The sequence below is a fragment of the Perognathus longimembris genome, chromosome 16 (genome assembly GCF_023159225.1).
Source record: "Perognathus longimembris pacificus isolate PPM17 chromosome 16, ASM2315922v1, whole genome shotgun sequence".
NCBI lineage: Eukaryota > Metazoa > Chordata > Mammalia > Rodentia > Heteromyidae > Perognathus > Perognathus longimembris.
In genome coordinates, this window is record NC_063176.1 from 58,286,071 (window position 1) to 58,302,053 (window position 15,983).

General features: G+C 56.8%; 1 protein-coding gene across 3 annotated transcripts in view; it reads right to left on the reverse strand.

Moving 5' to 3' along the window:
• Uvssa (UV stimulated scaffold protein A) overlaps positions 1-13,632 on the reverse strand; it is a 28,851-nt gene extending 15,219 nt beyond the window's left edge. For 2 of the 3 annotated variants that reach the window (XM_048364816.1, XM_048364819.1), the window contains exons 1-6: positions 13,533-13,632; positions 11,410-11,740; positions 10,717-10,837; positions 9,419-9,811; positions 8,828-8,940; positions 8,480-8,602 (exon numbers count right to left, since the gene is read on the reverse strand). In XM_048364816.1, coding sequence (XP_048220773.1) covers positions 8,480-8,602; positions 8,828-8,940; positions 9,419-9,811; positions 10,717-10,837; positions 11,410-11,740; positions 13,533-13,630 — 1,179 coding nt within the window. In that variant the 5' untranslated portion in view covers positions 13,631-13,632. The remainder of the gene's footprint in view (positions 1-8,479; positions 8,603-8,827; positions 8,941-9,418; positions 9,812-10,716; positions 10,838-11,409; positions 11,741-13,532) is intronic. The other variant, XM_048364818.1, reaches the window with a different exon arrangement.
• Between the last annotated feature and the right edge of the window lie 2,351 nt (positions 13,633-15,983).

A 15,983-nucleotide genomic window follows, 5' to 3' on the forward strand; every position in this document is an offset into this window, starting at 1 on the left:
CAGTGGGACGCACAGCCTGCCGGGGCTGCCACACATGACACTCACAGCTGTGGCCACAGCCAGTGATGGAGCAGCCGGGCCGGTAGAGGCCCACTCACTGATTCCTGTGCACAGCCTCTGGCAAGGGTCTTCCCACTGGCCTCCCTGGGCAGGATGCCAGCAGTCCCATCCTTCCTGCCCCCTCCCCACTACCTGCCTACCACACCGGTGCCCCCCATCCCCACAGCGCCGACAGGAGGGCCCGTCACAGAGTTCTAAGAGAGGAGGTGAGGAACTTGGGTCATTCTGACCCATGGGCTCGTTTCTAATCTCCACAGGACCATCCCGAAGGCACACACTGGCCTGGCTTTGTTTCCTGAAGGGAGAAGAACAGAGAGTGACTGCTGCACCCTCACACCCAGATCCGGTGGACACAGACATGAAGGGCATTGCTGGCTCACTGTGGTTCAGAGCTGCCCACCGAGGTAGAGCCAGGCCCCAGGGCATGGCCACTGGAGCCCAGGGCATCGGCAACCACATCTGGCTGTGCCTGGTGGGCCCCACGCCCTGCCAGGGACACTACTGCCCAAGAGGCATAATCAGATGTAAATGTACTTTGTTTAGGTACGGCCCACGGCTGTGCATCTGGGAAGCACAAGAGACATTAATCATTGGAAACTGTAATTTTTGTTATCAGTCTAACACTGATCAAAAGGGAAGCCTGTTCACCGCTGACCTGTGAAACGTCCCAATTATACTCTTTGGAAATGACAGGGGCACTTAACTCCCGAGCTGAGCAAATGACGACGATCAATCACGTTTGAATAACAATGAGCCACGGACCTGAAAATTATTTTTGTATAGAATCTACCCAGGAATTTATGAAAGGTGGAAAGCAGCCCAAGGTTTTAGGGCATTACGGTCTCGGCTAGTGCAGTGCGTATCAAACACTAAACAGAATTTATGTGTTTTAATTTTCTAAAAGGTAGATGTGGACTGGGTGCTACAATGCATAACATATAGTGCCGGGTTTTAAATATGGGGGTCATTTTCATAAAATATTATGCTTATTGCTCACACCCTTGAATTTCACTGGGGACTTTTTATCAAATTTTCATTTCCTAAAAAAATACTCAACTGCTTAGCTAACTATTAGGAATATCCCTTCTTTTTCTCCAACTAAAATTGTTTATTTCTGTGACTAAAGGTGGAGCTCTAGGTTCCTTTGTTCTTACGTTAGCACTGGCGAGGCCTCTGCCGACAGTCTCCTTCTGCACATGTGACCTTTTAGAGCCCTTGATTCTAGAAAGACCCTGGGAGTTTCTCTTGGACCACAGTAACCTTCACCAGCCAGGCTCACATGACGACCTATTCAGAGGTGGTAAACCCTCACCCCAGCCACAGCTTTAACGACTAACACTACACGGAAAGCTTGGAAGCATCCCTTCCCAGGTTTTAATCCTTATCTGATGAACGGGGCTGTTGCAAGCCCAAGGTGCCGAAGCGGCCGGGGACAACTGACAGCAGATGTGCTGCTCCCAGGGAGCAGCGGTGCATTTCCAATATGGAGGAGGAGCAGGGAGCGGGGAGCCACAGGCTGCCTGCAGGGCCAACCATGTGACCCAGGGCCAGTTCAGAGAGGAGGAGCACCACAGCCAGAGGGGAAGGGAGCAGTCCTGAGGAGTGCCATGGGCCTCCTCCTCGAAAAAATCAAACATGGCAGACAGGCAAACTGTCCCCAAGGTCACAGATTAGGTCAGACAGAAGCACACACAGAGGGGCCCGCTGCCTGGGAGAGTGTTGTCTTCAAGGGGGTCAGGCTTGTAAAATGTTCTTGCTTTTAGCCCCTTTGGGAATCAAGTTTTCCACTGTGATGAACTAATACAGGCAGATCACTGAAAGCAGACGGGGGTGGGGGGGGTGGGGGGGGCGGCGTGGCGGGAGGTGCAAGGCTGAGGGGAGGGGCGCCCTCTGCTGGGAGCCCAGCTGGAGCCCGGCGGGCCATGCACATCACACCTGTCCTGATGACAGAGGAGGGCCTCCGTGCCTTCCAGGGTCAGGGCAGGCTGTGAGAGCCCCCGGTGAGAAGTGGAGACCCCACAGGACCAACCCCTCCACTCATGGGATATGATGCTGCTACGAGGCCCCATGGGGGTGGGGGGGTTTACTGGTTTTTATACAAATTGATTTTCACCCAGTTAAAAGGATTTAGAAAAATGAGTCTCCATGATCATAATTAAACAAGCAATAAAATGGCTGAAATATACAACGCAATCAGTTTGCAGAAGTGGGGGTAGTGAGTGCTAATTATTTGCAAAGGAACGGGAAGAGCAACGCCACAACCAGGAAGCGGGTGGCCCACTAGGCCCTCGGCCTGGAGATACAGCTGGGACCATTAAATAAATTTTGTACGATCTAATTAACTTGGTGCGCAATCTCAATTACTTTCCACCCAAGAAATCACTTTTGTCCAGTTTTATGTGTGTCTATTTCCCTTTTAAAAAAAAAAATGATGTAAGGCCTCGTCAGACAAGTGAGTTCCAAACTGCATTTGTCTTTCAGCGGCTTGATGGCTATGCATTTAAAAACCCATTCTATCTTATAAACTAAAAATTAAACGTGCTCAGCTGTGATGGCCGTCATTGCATCTGCTATTTATATGCTAATGCCCTCCCTGGAAGGCCGTGCAAATTGCCCGGCCAGGCCAATATCTCATGTGCATCTCCGGCTGCCAGGGATGGCGCCTTCCGAGGACAGAGGGTGCCACTGGCCACGGGAGCGAGCGTGCGGGAACAGGCACCTGGTGGGTCCAGTCAAACTTGAGTGGATGCAGGCGAGGCACTAGGAGCTTGCACACATTCTCCAGAACAATGTCTCTTTAGAAAACCTGCACTCATCAGAAGAGCTCTCACAGCAGAGCTCCAGAGCAGGGTGGCAGGCATCTCCCTCCCTCGCACAGGCAAACCTGCCATCACAGGCTTCGGCCTGCAGGCGCACGGCACTTAAGCCCACAGCCCAGGAGCCTCGTCTCGTCTGCTGGCAAGAGAGGTGAAAGGCTCAGGCCACATGTGCCTCGAGGTCCATCTCCAGAGTGAAGCCCAGGCCAAAATCTCTGCTGTATCCAGACAAACAGCTGTGGCTGGTGGCCAGATGAATGCAGGCCCTGGGTTAGCAGTGCTCCCCAGGTGGGTGCTTGGGCCAGGGCGGTCTCTTCTGGGATTCTGCATAACATGTGTGCAGTTTATCACTACACACCATCATCACAGCCAAAAAAAATACAAAATCACCGTGCATCGCCACCAGTACCCCTATCCCTACAACTCCAAGAGCTTGCAGAGAAAGCTGCCCAAGAGGGGCTAGGCCTGGCCCATGATGAACTCAGACACGAGACCAGGCATCTGCAGACGTGGAGAACACAGGCATGGAGCAGACATCTGTAGACAGAGAGAATACAGATGCGAGGCAGGCAGACGTCTGCAGACATGTGTAAGGTCCATCCCAGGGAGGGCTCCATGCAGATGCCCCCCACAGGTTTAAGTCTGCACTCAGTACCTGTGTTACCTAGGTAATTGGCACACCTGGAGGCAGTTACCTCCCCCTTCTCTGAGGTCACATCCAATCCACCTGGCCCTGGATAAGGCAAGGCCCTTTGGTGGTCAGCCCTTCTCTCTGGCCAGGCATCATCTCAGCCACAGGCTAGCAGTTTGGGAATAAGCTTTTCTCTCCTGCCTGAATACCACATGGTGTTCTTTACCAGCTTCCTACTTTAATAAACCTTACAACATGGAGAACACAGACGTGAGCCAATGTCTGCAGACATGGAGAATACAAACGGGCAGACATCTGCATACATGGAGAACACAGACATGGAGCAGGACCCCTGTGCCCAGGCCCCATGACTCCAGTGAGGCAGTGAACAGGGCTCACCAAGCCGGCCAGCCAGCCTCTGGGAATGGAAGACCTGCACTGCCCTGTGGCCCTGCCACCGAAGTGTCCATACCATATCATCAAGGGGTTGAGGCTCACACAAGTTCCTCCAGAGTCAATTTCCTCATCTGAAAAATGGGTGAACTAACCCACCCAAGGATTGTTCCTGGAATTAAAGGAATAGTATGTTAGGAACTGGTGGCTCACGCCTGCAATCCTAGCTACTCAGGAGGGTGAGATCTGAGGAGCGTGGTTTGAAGCCAGATCCAGCAGAAAAGTCCATGAGACTCTCATCTCCAATTAACCACCCCAAACTGGGAGTAGAGCTATGGCTCAAAGTGCTCAAGGACAGTGCCCAAGCCCTGAGTTCAAGCCCCATGACTGACCAAAAAAAAAAAAAAAAAAAGAAGAACGCGAGGAGCTGAGAGCTGGCTCACTTGAGCAATGAGGTCTGACTGCAGCCAGACACCCAGAACAGAAGAGCAACTGGCACCAGGTAGGGGGTGACTAGAACAGAGGCTCAGGCCAGGCTGAAACATTCTCCCTGTCCTCCTGGCTGATCTCTCAAGAACTACGTGCTTCCACCCCTCCCTGTTCTTCCCTGGGGTGCGGGCTCGGCCTTCAGGGTGATGGAGGGAGCACACGGCACAAGGAAGGTTGTTTACTGGCCCCACCGCAGCACAAGGTCCCTGCAAGCCTGATTTAGTTTCCCTGCCTTGCTTGCGTGGGCTTGATGGTTCAACATTTCATTCTTCAGGTTTTTCTACCTGTCCTTTTCACCCACAGAAGCATGAACTCGGAGACTAAGCGCAGTGCGGGAAGCTTCCCTGACACACAGCAGGAGGTAGCCTGGGAGAGCTCCCTCCGGCAGCACCTGCAGAGGCCTCAGAAGAGGCTGGCCTGAAAGGCTGGCCAGCACCCGCAGAGGATCCCACTGTCCTGAGCGGTGAGGACAAGTGCTCAGGTACAGTGGCTGTGCCACCCTCAAGACACCACACAGTCTTTACAGCCCAACTGTCCAGGAAGGAACAGCTGTTGATGGTCAGACAGACTAATGCCACAGATAACGGTTCTGACCCACCAATCAGTGGAATCCGTATTTTCTTAATTACACAATACAAACTAACTGGTGATCTGAGCTACATAATTAAAAGCCAGGCAATTTAAAAGTTTCCAAGGATTTTTATCAGTTTAATGAATGAGGCAGCTATGGATTATTACAGCTCCTCAGTAGGAGAGCAAAGTGGAAACCAACCCTACCAAATGACCCTCCACATCGATCTGGGGAAGATTTATTCTTGCCTGCTTCTGAACAGGGCCGACGTGAAAACACTCCATAAAACAAGCAAACATATTTAAACCGGCTTAAGTATTTTTTGGAGACAGAGCGTCTATATCAAAAGGGAAACAGTGCTGTGTAGAAACCAGCAGAGACAGACGGGAATGGGGACTGGGAGGACGTGAGGCTGCGCTCTCCCAGACAGGCCCAAGGAGAAAGGGAGGAGCGCTCCCTTCCACAGCCGGCGGGAGCTGGCCAGCATCGGAGCTGTTGTCATTTGAGTTTAACTGGTAGCATCCTATTTGTTTCGGGCTCTTACACATTTGTTAGAAATTCTCAAATATTTAAATCATGCCTTATTGAATTAGTGTTCCCCGCGAAGCCTGCTCTACACGCAGAGTTAACGATGCCAATCCCGTACTAAGTGGTAACACACTCAGGGAAATGATTTAAGCCCTCCGTAAATTTTATCTGGAAATTAGTGAAGAACGCCTCATTCATAATTTCTAATTAAAACAGCTCTAATGAACACCAGCATTCATTAGCTGGCCCCACCTGCCCTGCGCACACCGGTGCCGCGCGGCGCTGTGCTGAGCCGCGGAGGGGAGATGGGCAGATAGGCAGCCGCAGCTATTCTGGGAAGCGGAGCTCACGGAGCCCAAGCCCTGCCACTCACGGCTGGGGAGCCGCCAATCACTTCATCTACAGCAGCTCCTCGCGCTCAGCTGTGGTGAGCAAAATCTCCAGGGACTTCTGAGCAGAATGTTCTGTTGAATCCATTTGTGGGAACGGTCTGGAAGTGTCTGTTCAGCTGACAATGGGACAGAGCAACATCTGCCTTTCCTACTGCGGCTGTGACACTATCAGCCCAAATGGCCCCCACTCACAGGGCCAGTCACACTACAGCTCCAGGACACCCACCCCTGGGGAACAGCTTTGGCCCATGTTTCTAGATGGTGTGGTAGGAGTGGGCTGGAGTCCTGCGTGGCCTGGAGCTGCTCTCACACAGAACCCTGTGTGGCTCTGCCTCAGCAACAGGTCCTGCAGGCTCGGGAGGGTGTGGCCAGGCCATGGCTGCAAAGTCTACCACCCACAAACTCAGGTGAGGACATACCAAACCAGTCCAGATGGGGCCAGTGGCCAGCAGGGGTAGCCAGGGGGTGGGTGAGGACAGAGGGAAGACTGGGGCTGCACCACAACTCCAAGCAGAGCAAGTCTAAGACTTCTGTGACTATATCCTGTGGAAGTCTGGAGATGGCCAGTGGCACTAAGGAGCCATGATGTGGCTCTTGGGACTGTCACCAGAGCACCAAGGCCTCAGGGCTGGCCGGCACCCACCACAATGGGGGCAGCCCCACTGACACAGCAACTGCGAGCACTCGAACAGCAGGAAACCAAGGCTACAGCCAGGGCCTGCAGCCACAGGAGCCAGGACAGGCAGGCCAAGTGGGGCACCTGGCCAGGCTAAGCTGGAGGTCATAGGCTCCACTTAGTCTCTTGAAGTCCCCCAACAGGGGTGGCAGAGCCATGGGCACAAGCACACACAGAAGGCCAGATCCTCAAGTGTGCTCTGGGAGTACCAGCTGCTGTGCCCAGAGTAGACCAGAGACCCAACTCAGGGTCTGCCATTCCCAACAGGAGGGATCAGCACCCAACAGAAGAGCAGGTGGCCTGTGCACAACAGGCGGGCCCTCAGGATGCCATGAACGCAGAGCCCCACAGGATTCCCAGTCTGGCCAAACCTGTCACTCTGACAACCTCGTAACCCCAGGCACACAGAGTCGGAATTAAATTAGCTCATGCTGACCTCCAGTGTGCTGACAGGAGTGACCATCTTCCCCTACCACTGAGAAACGACACCACTGCCAAGATTTGGGTCAAAATTCACCAAAGAGAGTCCTTAGATAGGTGACACAGAAGGACAAAACTATTATCAACATGGCTCGGCAGACCCTCCTGCAGAACTGTGGCCCCAGGGTGGCAAAGGCAGGGTTTGCGGGAAATCAAGGTCGCCCTCTGCTGGCCCTCTGGGGCTGCACACACCCTCTGCGGAGCCAGTCGGGTCTTCCCTCCCTTCCTCCAGGCTAGCTCCAGCCCTTGCTGGGTTCCCTGCCCACCCACGGGATGACAGGTGGTGGTCACATGGAACCTTTCCCACTTTTGGTTGGAGTCTCTGCCTGGCTCCAAACTTGACCTTTTCCTCAGCAGAGGCAGCTTTGTTTCTACTCCAAAGCTACCTTCAAAAGTGGTGTTTACAGGTCCGTTTGCCCCTGGCCAGAGCTGGCCACAGGCTCCACCGAGGCTGTTTGCCATCTGAGTCCTTGGCTCAGGGCGCGGGTTCAGGAGCTGGGTTTGGGGCTGCAATGGAGCACCTCATATTTATTCTCTCCATTCTGAGACCACCTGAGGCCATCAAAGGGGACAGGGTGGGGTCTGGGGTGGCAGAGCCCTGGCTGTGATGCTTTTGTCTCTCAATCACAAGCTTAGACCACACTAAAAACAAACTTCTCTGGCACAGGCCCTGAGGACTCTCACCTGGGACCCCAGCTCCTCATCTCCCCATCAGGCACTGGGGCCCCATTCCCAGCCCAAGCTCATGCCCACACCCCCTGCCCTTTAGCCAACCCCAATGTGCCCAGTGCCCCACGGTCTTTGCTACTCTTGTCACTACAGGCTGCACCCTTGCTCTTCCCCAGCTGCCTGGGGCAGCAGGCACCCACCCCTTCCCCTGCCTTACTTCCTCTGGGAACTGCAGTCTCCTCCCTCCACACAAGCTCCCGGAGGCCCAGCTCCTCACTCACAATCCGCAGACCCTTCCTGGCCCAAGGTGCACATGAACCACCTAGGCCTTCAGCTCTGCCCCCAAAGTGGACACAGTGCTCACTCACTTCTCCAGCCACTTGAGAGCTCTCTAACTTAGCTGTGCCTGTCAGGGAAGACAGCCTCTCTGTGGGCAACTCCCTAGAAGGAACTAAGCTCTCTACAGAGGGCTGGAGGGTAGGCACAGGCCTGGGAGCTCCTGGCCCTCTTGTAACTCTACTATAAGGCAAAATATTGCTACCACTGTAGCATGCATAAGCTCACAGGAAGCTGGGCTGGCAGAAGGTCTGCTCCACTGCTACAATTGCAGGCCTAATGCTGGGAGAGGCGGCTGGTCTGGCGTCCCCACTGTTAGAAGTCAGGTTTAGGGCAGAAGGACCAAGAATGTTCTGAAGCTCCAGTGACTCGTGCCTGCTCAGAGAGGTGAGCGTTGCCCTCCAAGGCCCACCTCCACCCCATGCCCCACACCCTCACCTTGTCCTTCTGTCCGAGCTCAATATGCAGCTCCTCATACTTCCTCAGAACAAGCTCCAGTTCCATCTTCAGATCAATGGCATATTTCAAATGTTCATTGTGGATCCCTGCACGGGTAAACCGCTGAAAATCAAGAGGGCAAGTCACAGAGGCCCTTGGCAGGCCCTGGGGAGCCTGACCACGCCACAGGAAGTTGGCCTGGTCCCATGTCTGAGCACCCTGGGGCTCTGCGCGTAGGGGCAGGGGCTGCCATCACCTTCCCCACAGGACGCATGGAGGCTGACACCCACACCCAGCACCTGCGCTCAGCCAGGTCCCGAGCTGGCTGAAGACTGAGTGTGAACTCACCTGGATCCAGGAGCACACAGCTGGCAGAAACTTGTTCCTGATGAGCTTGAGGGCATCCCGGGCAGCATGGAGGACAGCAAGATTGTCCTCACTCTCCTGCACCTTCAGGCCATCTGGAACAAGGCAGGCAGAGGTCAGAAGGCCAATCACGTGGCAGAGGCTGTGACAACCCTAAGAATATGTGAATGCCCGCCTAGCCTCAGCCACCTGCTGACAGAGAGAAGGTTGTGGATAAAAGTGCTCCAGGCCCCTCCTGTGGCTCCAGGTCCTGCAGCTCCACCACTGTGGCCCAGGTGCAGCTATCCCTCCTCACTGAGTTCCAGACAAATGAGCCAGGTTCCTCCTCTGGTCCTGCCCCCTAACCCCAGGGTTGTGGTGGCCCAGCCAGTCCCCCACCTTTCCTTATACAGGCGCCCCATCTCCTCTACGACCTGTGCTGCACGTGAGCCTCACTGGGGAGCCAGAGGGCCAGTGCAGCACCTGCCACGCAGCCAGGGCAGCTGGGCCAGGGTCTTGCAGGGAGTGGACAGCGACCCAGCCAGCCCAGAGCTAGGCAGGGAGGCATCAGGAGGTACCGGTGCAGCCAATTACCAGACGAGAGCTCCACAGCCAGCGTGTACTTGTGTGAACCCAGCCCATGGCTTCTCAGGAACTCCTCCGAGTCAGTGTCCTCATCCTCGTCTTCTGAAGGGGCCCCCATCTCTGTCTGGGGCAGCCCCTCCCCACTGCTAGTGGCTCCTGGGTGTAGAGAAGCAGGCAAAACTCGGCTGCAGCAGGGCTGCTCAGCGTCCTGAGAGTTGGGGTCGCCTGACTGGCAAGGGGCTACCCGGCCTGGCCTCAAGGAACCAGGGGCACTCTCCTCAGTCCTTTCAGATCCCTGGTCAAGCAATACAGACGCTGGGCAGGGGCCAAAGTCCAGGGGAACCAGCAACCTAAAGCAGTTCTCCACTTCTGTCAGGCAGCACCTGATCTCTTCAGACATTTCTGTGAAAAGATTAAAAGGCATTTGTTCACTGTCATCTTCAGCCAGAGAGCACCTGACCCAGCAACGAGTACCTGACCCAGCAATGCCCCAGCCCATCTGGGACCCAGGCGTGGGGGGCGGATCCCACCTGCTGCCTGCACTCAGGAAAGACGATGCTGGGGCATGCACCACAGCAGATCTGACTGCCTAACAAGCCACTCCATTCAGCTGCTGGGTTCTAGGAGTCCATCTCTCCATCTGACTAGGCTGTGGGGTAGCACATGGAAGGCTAGATGCGTGCTACCATAGCCAGCCTTCTGCGCAGGGTGTGGGTGGACCAGGGTGGTGAGTCTGTGCCTCCTTCCAGAGCAATAAGATGCCCCCAACACTCAATACCTTCCTGGGGCTGGATCAGTGTCCCCCTTGGCAGCCTCTATACCATCTAAGCCCCTTCCCTGAGGTCTGGGCTTCCCAGAGTCATCGAAGGGCCATTCCTGGAGCTGCTGTGTGAAGGAGGCTCTGTGCACAGAAGAGCCCAGACCTGCTGAGGACAGAGCTGCTGCCTCAGCCCCGGAAGTGCTCAGTGGGTGGGCAACGCACCCCTCACCCACACTTACGCCTCTCATGACAGGGCTGTCTGTCTGAAAGAGCATGGGGGATATTTTGATTAAAGAAGCTCAGGGGCTCTGAGAACGGTCATAGAAGCCTTCAGTCCAGTGACCAACTGCAGACCCCTGCCTGCTGTCACAGAAAAGCCTCGAGACCTACCCAACAGGGGCACAGGAGCTGTGGTGCTGCAGGTGAAACTGAATCACTGGGCTGGACAGCACTGTTCCTGGGGCAGGAAGGAGGGGCAGGTGAGGAGGAAGGCAGCTGGGGGGAAAGAGCATAAGCAGCCAGGAGGGCCTGCAGTCCCAGAACGTACCTTTCATCTCCTTCTCAGCTTGCTCAGCTCTTTCTTTGTAGATTCTGTCCAGGTGCTTCTGCTTCTCCTCTTCTCTCTTTCTTTCGGCCAGAGTCCTAGCATCCACATCCTGAAAATCCACCTAAGACATTGAAAACAGGGATGGGACCGCCTGTATCACATGCACAGAGCGGGAAACACACACTAGCCTCAGCCCCTGACTAGATCTCACGGTCTATGAGTCCACAAACAAGGGAAACACACAAGAGCTGCCCTGGCTCTAGGCAGGTGGCACATTTGCCATGTTAGATAGAGGCAAGACATGCAGCCCAAGTGCCACAGTAGCAGGAAGGCAGACTCTCCTCCATTTGCAGGCAAGGGACTGCCAGCCAGAGCCAGTGGCCTGAACACCAGAGGGAGACGTGGCACATCACAGACCAGGCCTTGAGCCTGAGGCTAGACCTGCCTCAGTGCTAGGGATCCAGATACAGACATAAAGCAAAGGGGGCATAAGGCAGACCCCAGAAGGAAATGACCCTCATAGAGCTGGGGTTCACTTGGGAAGGGGATACAGCAAACTCAGCCCCACCCTCATGCAGGTGCAGACCTTTCTTCCCTAAGGCTGATCCTGCCCACAAGAAGCCCCTACCCACCCAGGCTGTTCACTTTTACCCAGTGCCTACCCTACCACAGAGAAGCAGAAGGCCTGCCTACCTTTTTGATGTGTCTTAAAAAGTGATAGCCTAGGGCTAACTTCTTATAGGCTTTCCCAAACTTCTCGTTCCACCCTTCCACGGCCTTCATGGCCGCCTGTTTCAGCCGCTGGGCTGCTTCCTTGGGGGGTGGTAGAGGCTGCTCATGATCTGTGCCCAGTGTGAGCTCCAGGAACTCCTGGAAGTCAGAAACCAGCAGCATGCGGAACTGGTGAGACCTGGTGAAGAGTTCGTCCACCACCTGGAAGGCGGAGAGGCGGATCTCGGCGTGGTCCTGGCTCAGCTGTGTCATCAGCTGGTGATAGGCATGGCTGAGTTGCTCCTCTGAAGACCTGGGGGCACAATGACCCTATCATGACCCCATGCCCCTGCAGGACCCAAGGGGAAGGTCGGCTCTGAGTGAGGACACCACACACAAGCAGCAGGGATGGTGGGTCACTGCCACCTTCACCCCGCTTCCAGAGCAGGTGGACACACTTCTGTCTGAGGACCAAGCGTGGCCCCTCATCTCAGCCTGCATGAAGCTGCACCCGATCACAGCCACCTCTCTTCACATCCCCCACAGAGACTGGGTTGAGTAGGTGCAACACAGACCCCCAGTCTCTGCAGCCTCAGTGGTTTATCATCCTCACACAGGGCTCGCTGCCTGTGCCAGCACAGTGGCTCAAGCGCGGAGCCTGAGCCAGCCTCCTCTTCAGGAAGTGGGAAGAGAGGCCACAGAGGCCAAAGAGCCCTCCCGGTAAGCCCCTCTTCCTCGCTAGGACCCGCTGTGTAAATCAGAGTTGCACGGGGCTTGCAGCAAAACAAGGTCTCAGATGGAATTTTTTGTTACGTCAAGATGTAATCCTTTAATGATTATGTAAGTTCTAGTTTAAGACAAGAATAGCAGTGACCAAGCCTCACGGGCCTAACTCTGAATACAATTTTGCTTCCTACTCAAATCTGGATGCCTCAGCTGTGCAGTAAGAACCACCAATGATGTTCTTCCTAGAGGGTACAGTGGGCTGGTACCCATTCTAGAGAGAGCAAGGCCTGGCTCACTGGCAGAGAGAGGCACTGGACTAGCATGCTTCAGGTCCTGGGTTCAATCCCTAGTACCTAGCCAAAAAAAAAAAGAGCAACTCATTCAAACCTTAGCTTTCACTCTTCTCAACTTCTGACAGTCAAAGAAAAAAGTGGGGCTGGGAATAGGACTTAGTGGTAGAGAGCTTGCCTAGCATGCATGAAGCCCAGGGTTCAATTCCTCAGTACCTCATAAATAGAAAACAACAACAACAACAACAACAACCAGAAATAGCACTGTGGCTTTAGTGGTAGAGTGCTAGTCTTGAGCAAAAAAAAGCTCAAGGGACAGGGCCCAGGCCCTGAGTTCAAGCCCTAGGACTCAAAAAAAAGTGTGAGTGCTTGGATGTAGCTCAGTGGCAAAGCACTTGCCTCGCCAGTGCGATGTCCTGGGTTCAATCCCCAGTACCAAAAAAGAAAAGGCAAAAAAAAAAAATTGTCTTTGTGGGGCAGAGATGGCTCACACCTGTAATCCTGGCTACTCAGGAGGCTGAGATCTGAGGATCAAGGTTCAAAGCCTGCCAGGCAGGAAACTGAGAGACTCTTATCTGAACGACCAGAAAATCCAAGTGGCACTGTGTGGTTCAAAGTGGTGGAGAACTAGCCTTGTGTAGAAAGCTTAAGAACAGCGCCCAGGCTGAGTTCAAGCCCCATGAATGACCAAAAAAAAGGAAGAAGAAGAAGAAGAAGAAAAAAAAAAGTGTGCATTTACTCACCTATCGGTCACACGTGTGCACACGGGAGCAGTCAAGAGGCTCCTTACAGGAGAGCCCTGCCTTCGATTTTCTCCCACCCACGTGCCAGCACCAAGACCACAGCCCAAGAGCCAGGGCACACTGGCTTTGGTTTTGTTTTTTTAACCATGTAGCCCAGGTTGGTCTTACACACACAACAATCCTCCCGCTTCCGCCTCCTAAACACTGGGATTGCTCGCAGGCATCACCCCACCGCCGGGGTGTTGTGGCCGGGATGGGCGGGTGGGCTGGGGCAGCTGGGCGGAGCCCTCCGGCTCCCAGCCGCCTCGGCGCCCAGCCACCACAGGCTCCGGAACCTCAGACCTACTTGCACATTTTCTTCAGTTGCTTCATTTTCTGGGGATTCAGTTGGGGTTCTCCTGAGGTCGTAAGCTCTTCGACCAACTGTGACAGTTTCTGGTCCATCTCTAGAAACCGGGAACGCAGAGACGCCAAGTCACCTTCCGTTACTTTATACGTTCTCGGTGGGAGGAGCAAACGTTTCGGGGCCCCCACCTGGCCTGGGAGGGGCGATTCGACGCGCCACAGGTACGAGACCAGAGACCCGGGGGGGGGTTCGAGACTAACCCGCCCCGGCCAGTCGCCCGGGACCGACGGCCCTCTTCCGCTCCGGGCCAGGCGGCCGCGCGCGCGACGGGGCCGCCGGGATCGGCGGGCAGGGCCGCGAGGCCGCAGGCCGAGCGTCGGCGCGGACGCCGCCCCCGGCCCTTCCCGTCCAGGCCCGGCGGCGGCCCTCCGCCTCGCCCCAGCCCAGACCCGAGGGCCGCCGCGCTCGGCCCCCCGCCCGCCCCCCCCCCCCCCGGCCCGTCCCGGCCCGGCCCCGCCCGGCCCGGCCCGGCCCCGCCCGGCCCCGCCCGGCCCCGTCCTCAGCGACCCCGCCCGCGCGGCCACCCAGGAACCTACCGCCGGGCGCGGCCGCTCGCTCCGCCCCGCCCCCCGGCGGGACGTCACCCGGTCACGTGCCCCCGCCCCGTCACAGGCCACAGAGCCCTGTGGCCATTGGCTCGCCCGGTCCCCGCGGCGCTACGGCGAGCGTCAGCGCGGCGACGAGAGCGGCTGGGCCGCGCGGAGCGGCCGCTGACGGCCGTCGCCCCGCCTTTCCGCAGGAGGGCACGCCCCCACGCGTGACGTGCCGGAGCGGGGACGCCTACGGCTCCCCGGCCGGGGCGCGGTCGACGTCGCGCGATGACGCCAGCGCGCTCCCGGCGGGGCGGGACGGCGCTGAGTGGAGGCCGCGCGTGAAAAGGGGAGCGGGAGGGCGCAGCAAGTCCTTAAAGGGGCCGAGCGCCGGGGCGGGGCGCCGGCTCCCGGGCGCTGGGGAGCCGCGGCTCCGGGAGGCTACCGGGTGGGCCTCCGTGCCTCGGCCGCCGGGCGCCTCTCCTCCGGCCAGCACCGGGCGGGCTGCGGGCGTGGAGCCTCGCCGGCGGGAGCCCCGGGGGTGGGCGCGGGTCCGCGGCCGCCGCCTCCGGCCCTGCAGTCCCCGACCCCGTCCGCCCGCCCTCGGCCCAACCCAGCCCTTCGGCACCCGGAGGAAAGGAGCCGGGCGCCCGCTCGGACCCGCACGGACCCGCAGCCCGCCTCCCGCCTCCCCACCGGCCGCCGCGCGGGTGGCCGGATCGACGTCCGTCCGCCCAGCCCTCGCCGTCCCCCTTCCCCTGCCCACGCCACGCGTGGCTTTGCCGGGCCTTGCAGCCACATGGTTAGAGTCCTCCCCGAACCGAGTCCCCTGCGGGGTGTGAGTGCAACCGCAGCCCCTGCCGAGCCCCGGCCTGCCGCGGGCCCGTGGGCCGCCACCCGTCCCTCGGGGTGGGACCTGGGCTGGCCCCGGCCCCGGGCCACGCGGGGCTGGCTGGACGGTCCCGCCACCCCGCGCACAGCGCGGCTCCGTCCGCGCAGCCATTTCCGTGACCCAGCTCCCACCGCAAGCTCCGTCCGCTTAGTTCTCTGCCCAGCTGCCTCCACTACAAGGGACGTCCTGGGTGTTCGATGGTTTTAAAACCCAGATAAGTCCTGAAGAGAATTGCAACTTCAAAAAAAAAAAAAAAGAAGAAGAACGGTAAGCTAGATAGGGTGGGAGGCTCATTCCCAGTTAACCTGCAAAACTCCACGCAGGAAACACGGTTTAAGTCAGGGGGCCAGGGGTCCGGAAGCTGAGCAAGATGGAAGCCACGCGCGGGGGGGGGGGGGGGGATAAAGAGTGTGACCTGAAGAGGTCTGTGAACAACCAGTCAGAACATCAGAGAGCTCAGCATTAAGTATCAGAAAGAAACCGCTTACAACCACAGTGGGGTAGCAGTGCTCTGCCCGAAGAACAAGGACCGGAAAGGCATGCAGCTAAAACCTCCTGCTACAGAAAATTTACGCGGCTTCATCTCCACTATTTTGCCTTGCTAGAGCAAAATTCCTCCCCGCCAGACACCAAGCATAATGAGAATGATAGGTTTATTAAAGAGAAAGCGAGATGGGCTGAGAGCCCTGGCAGGCCTCAGCCAAGATGCAGATGGTAGGAGGGGTCTGCCTGCACCCTGAGCCGGCTGGGCATGTGGGCATCGGGACCTTAGGAAACCTTACAGCAGGTGTCTGCGGTCTTATCCCACTCTAGGGGAGATCGTCTTGGGGCATATTCTGCGGAGAGTGGCCTTATAAGGCTGAGCCCCCAGTGCTCCCTGGTCTTGTTTCCCTGGCCACCAGGGGCCCTAAGCTACCCTCTTAATGCCTGCAGGGCATGAGGCTTGGGCTACACTTCAAAGCCTTTGGC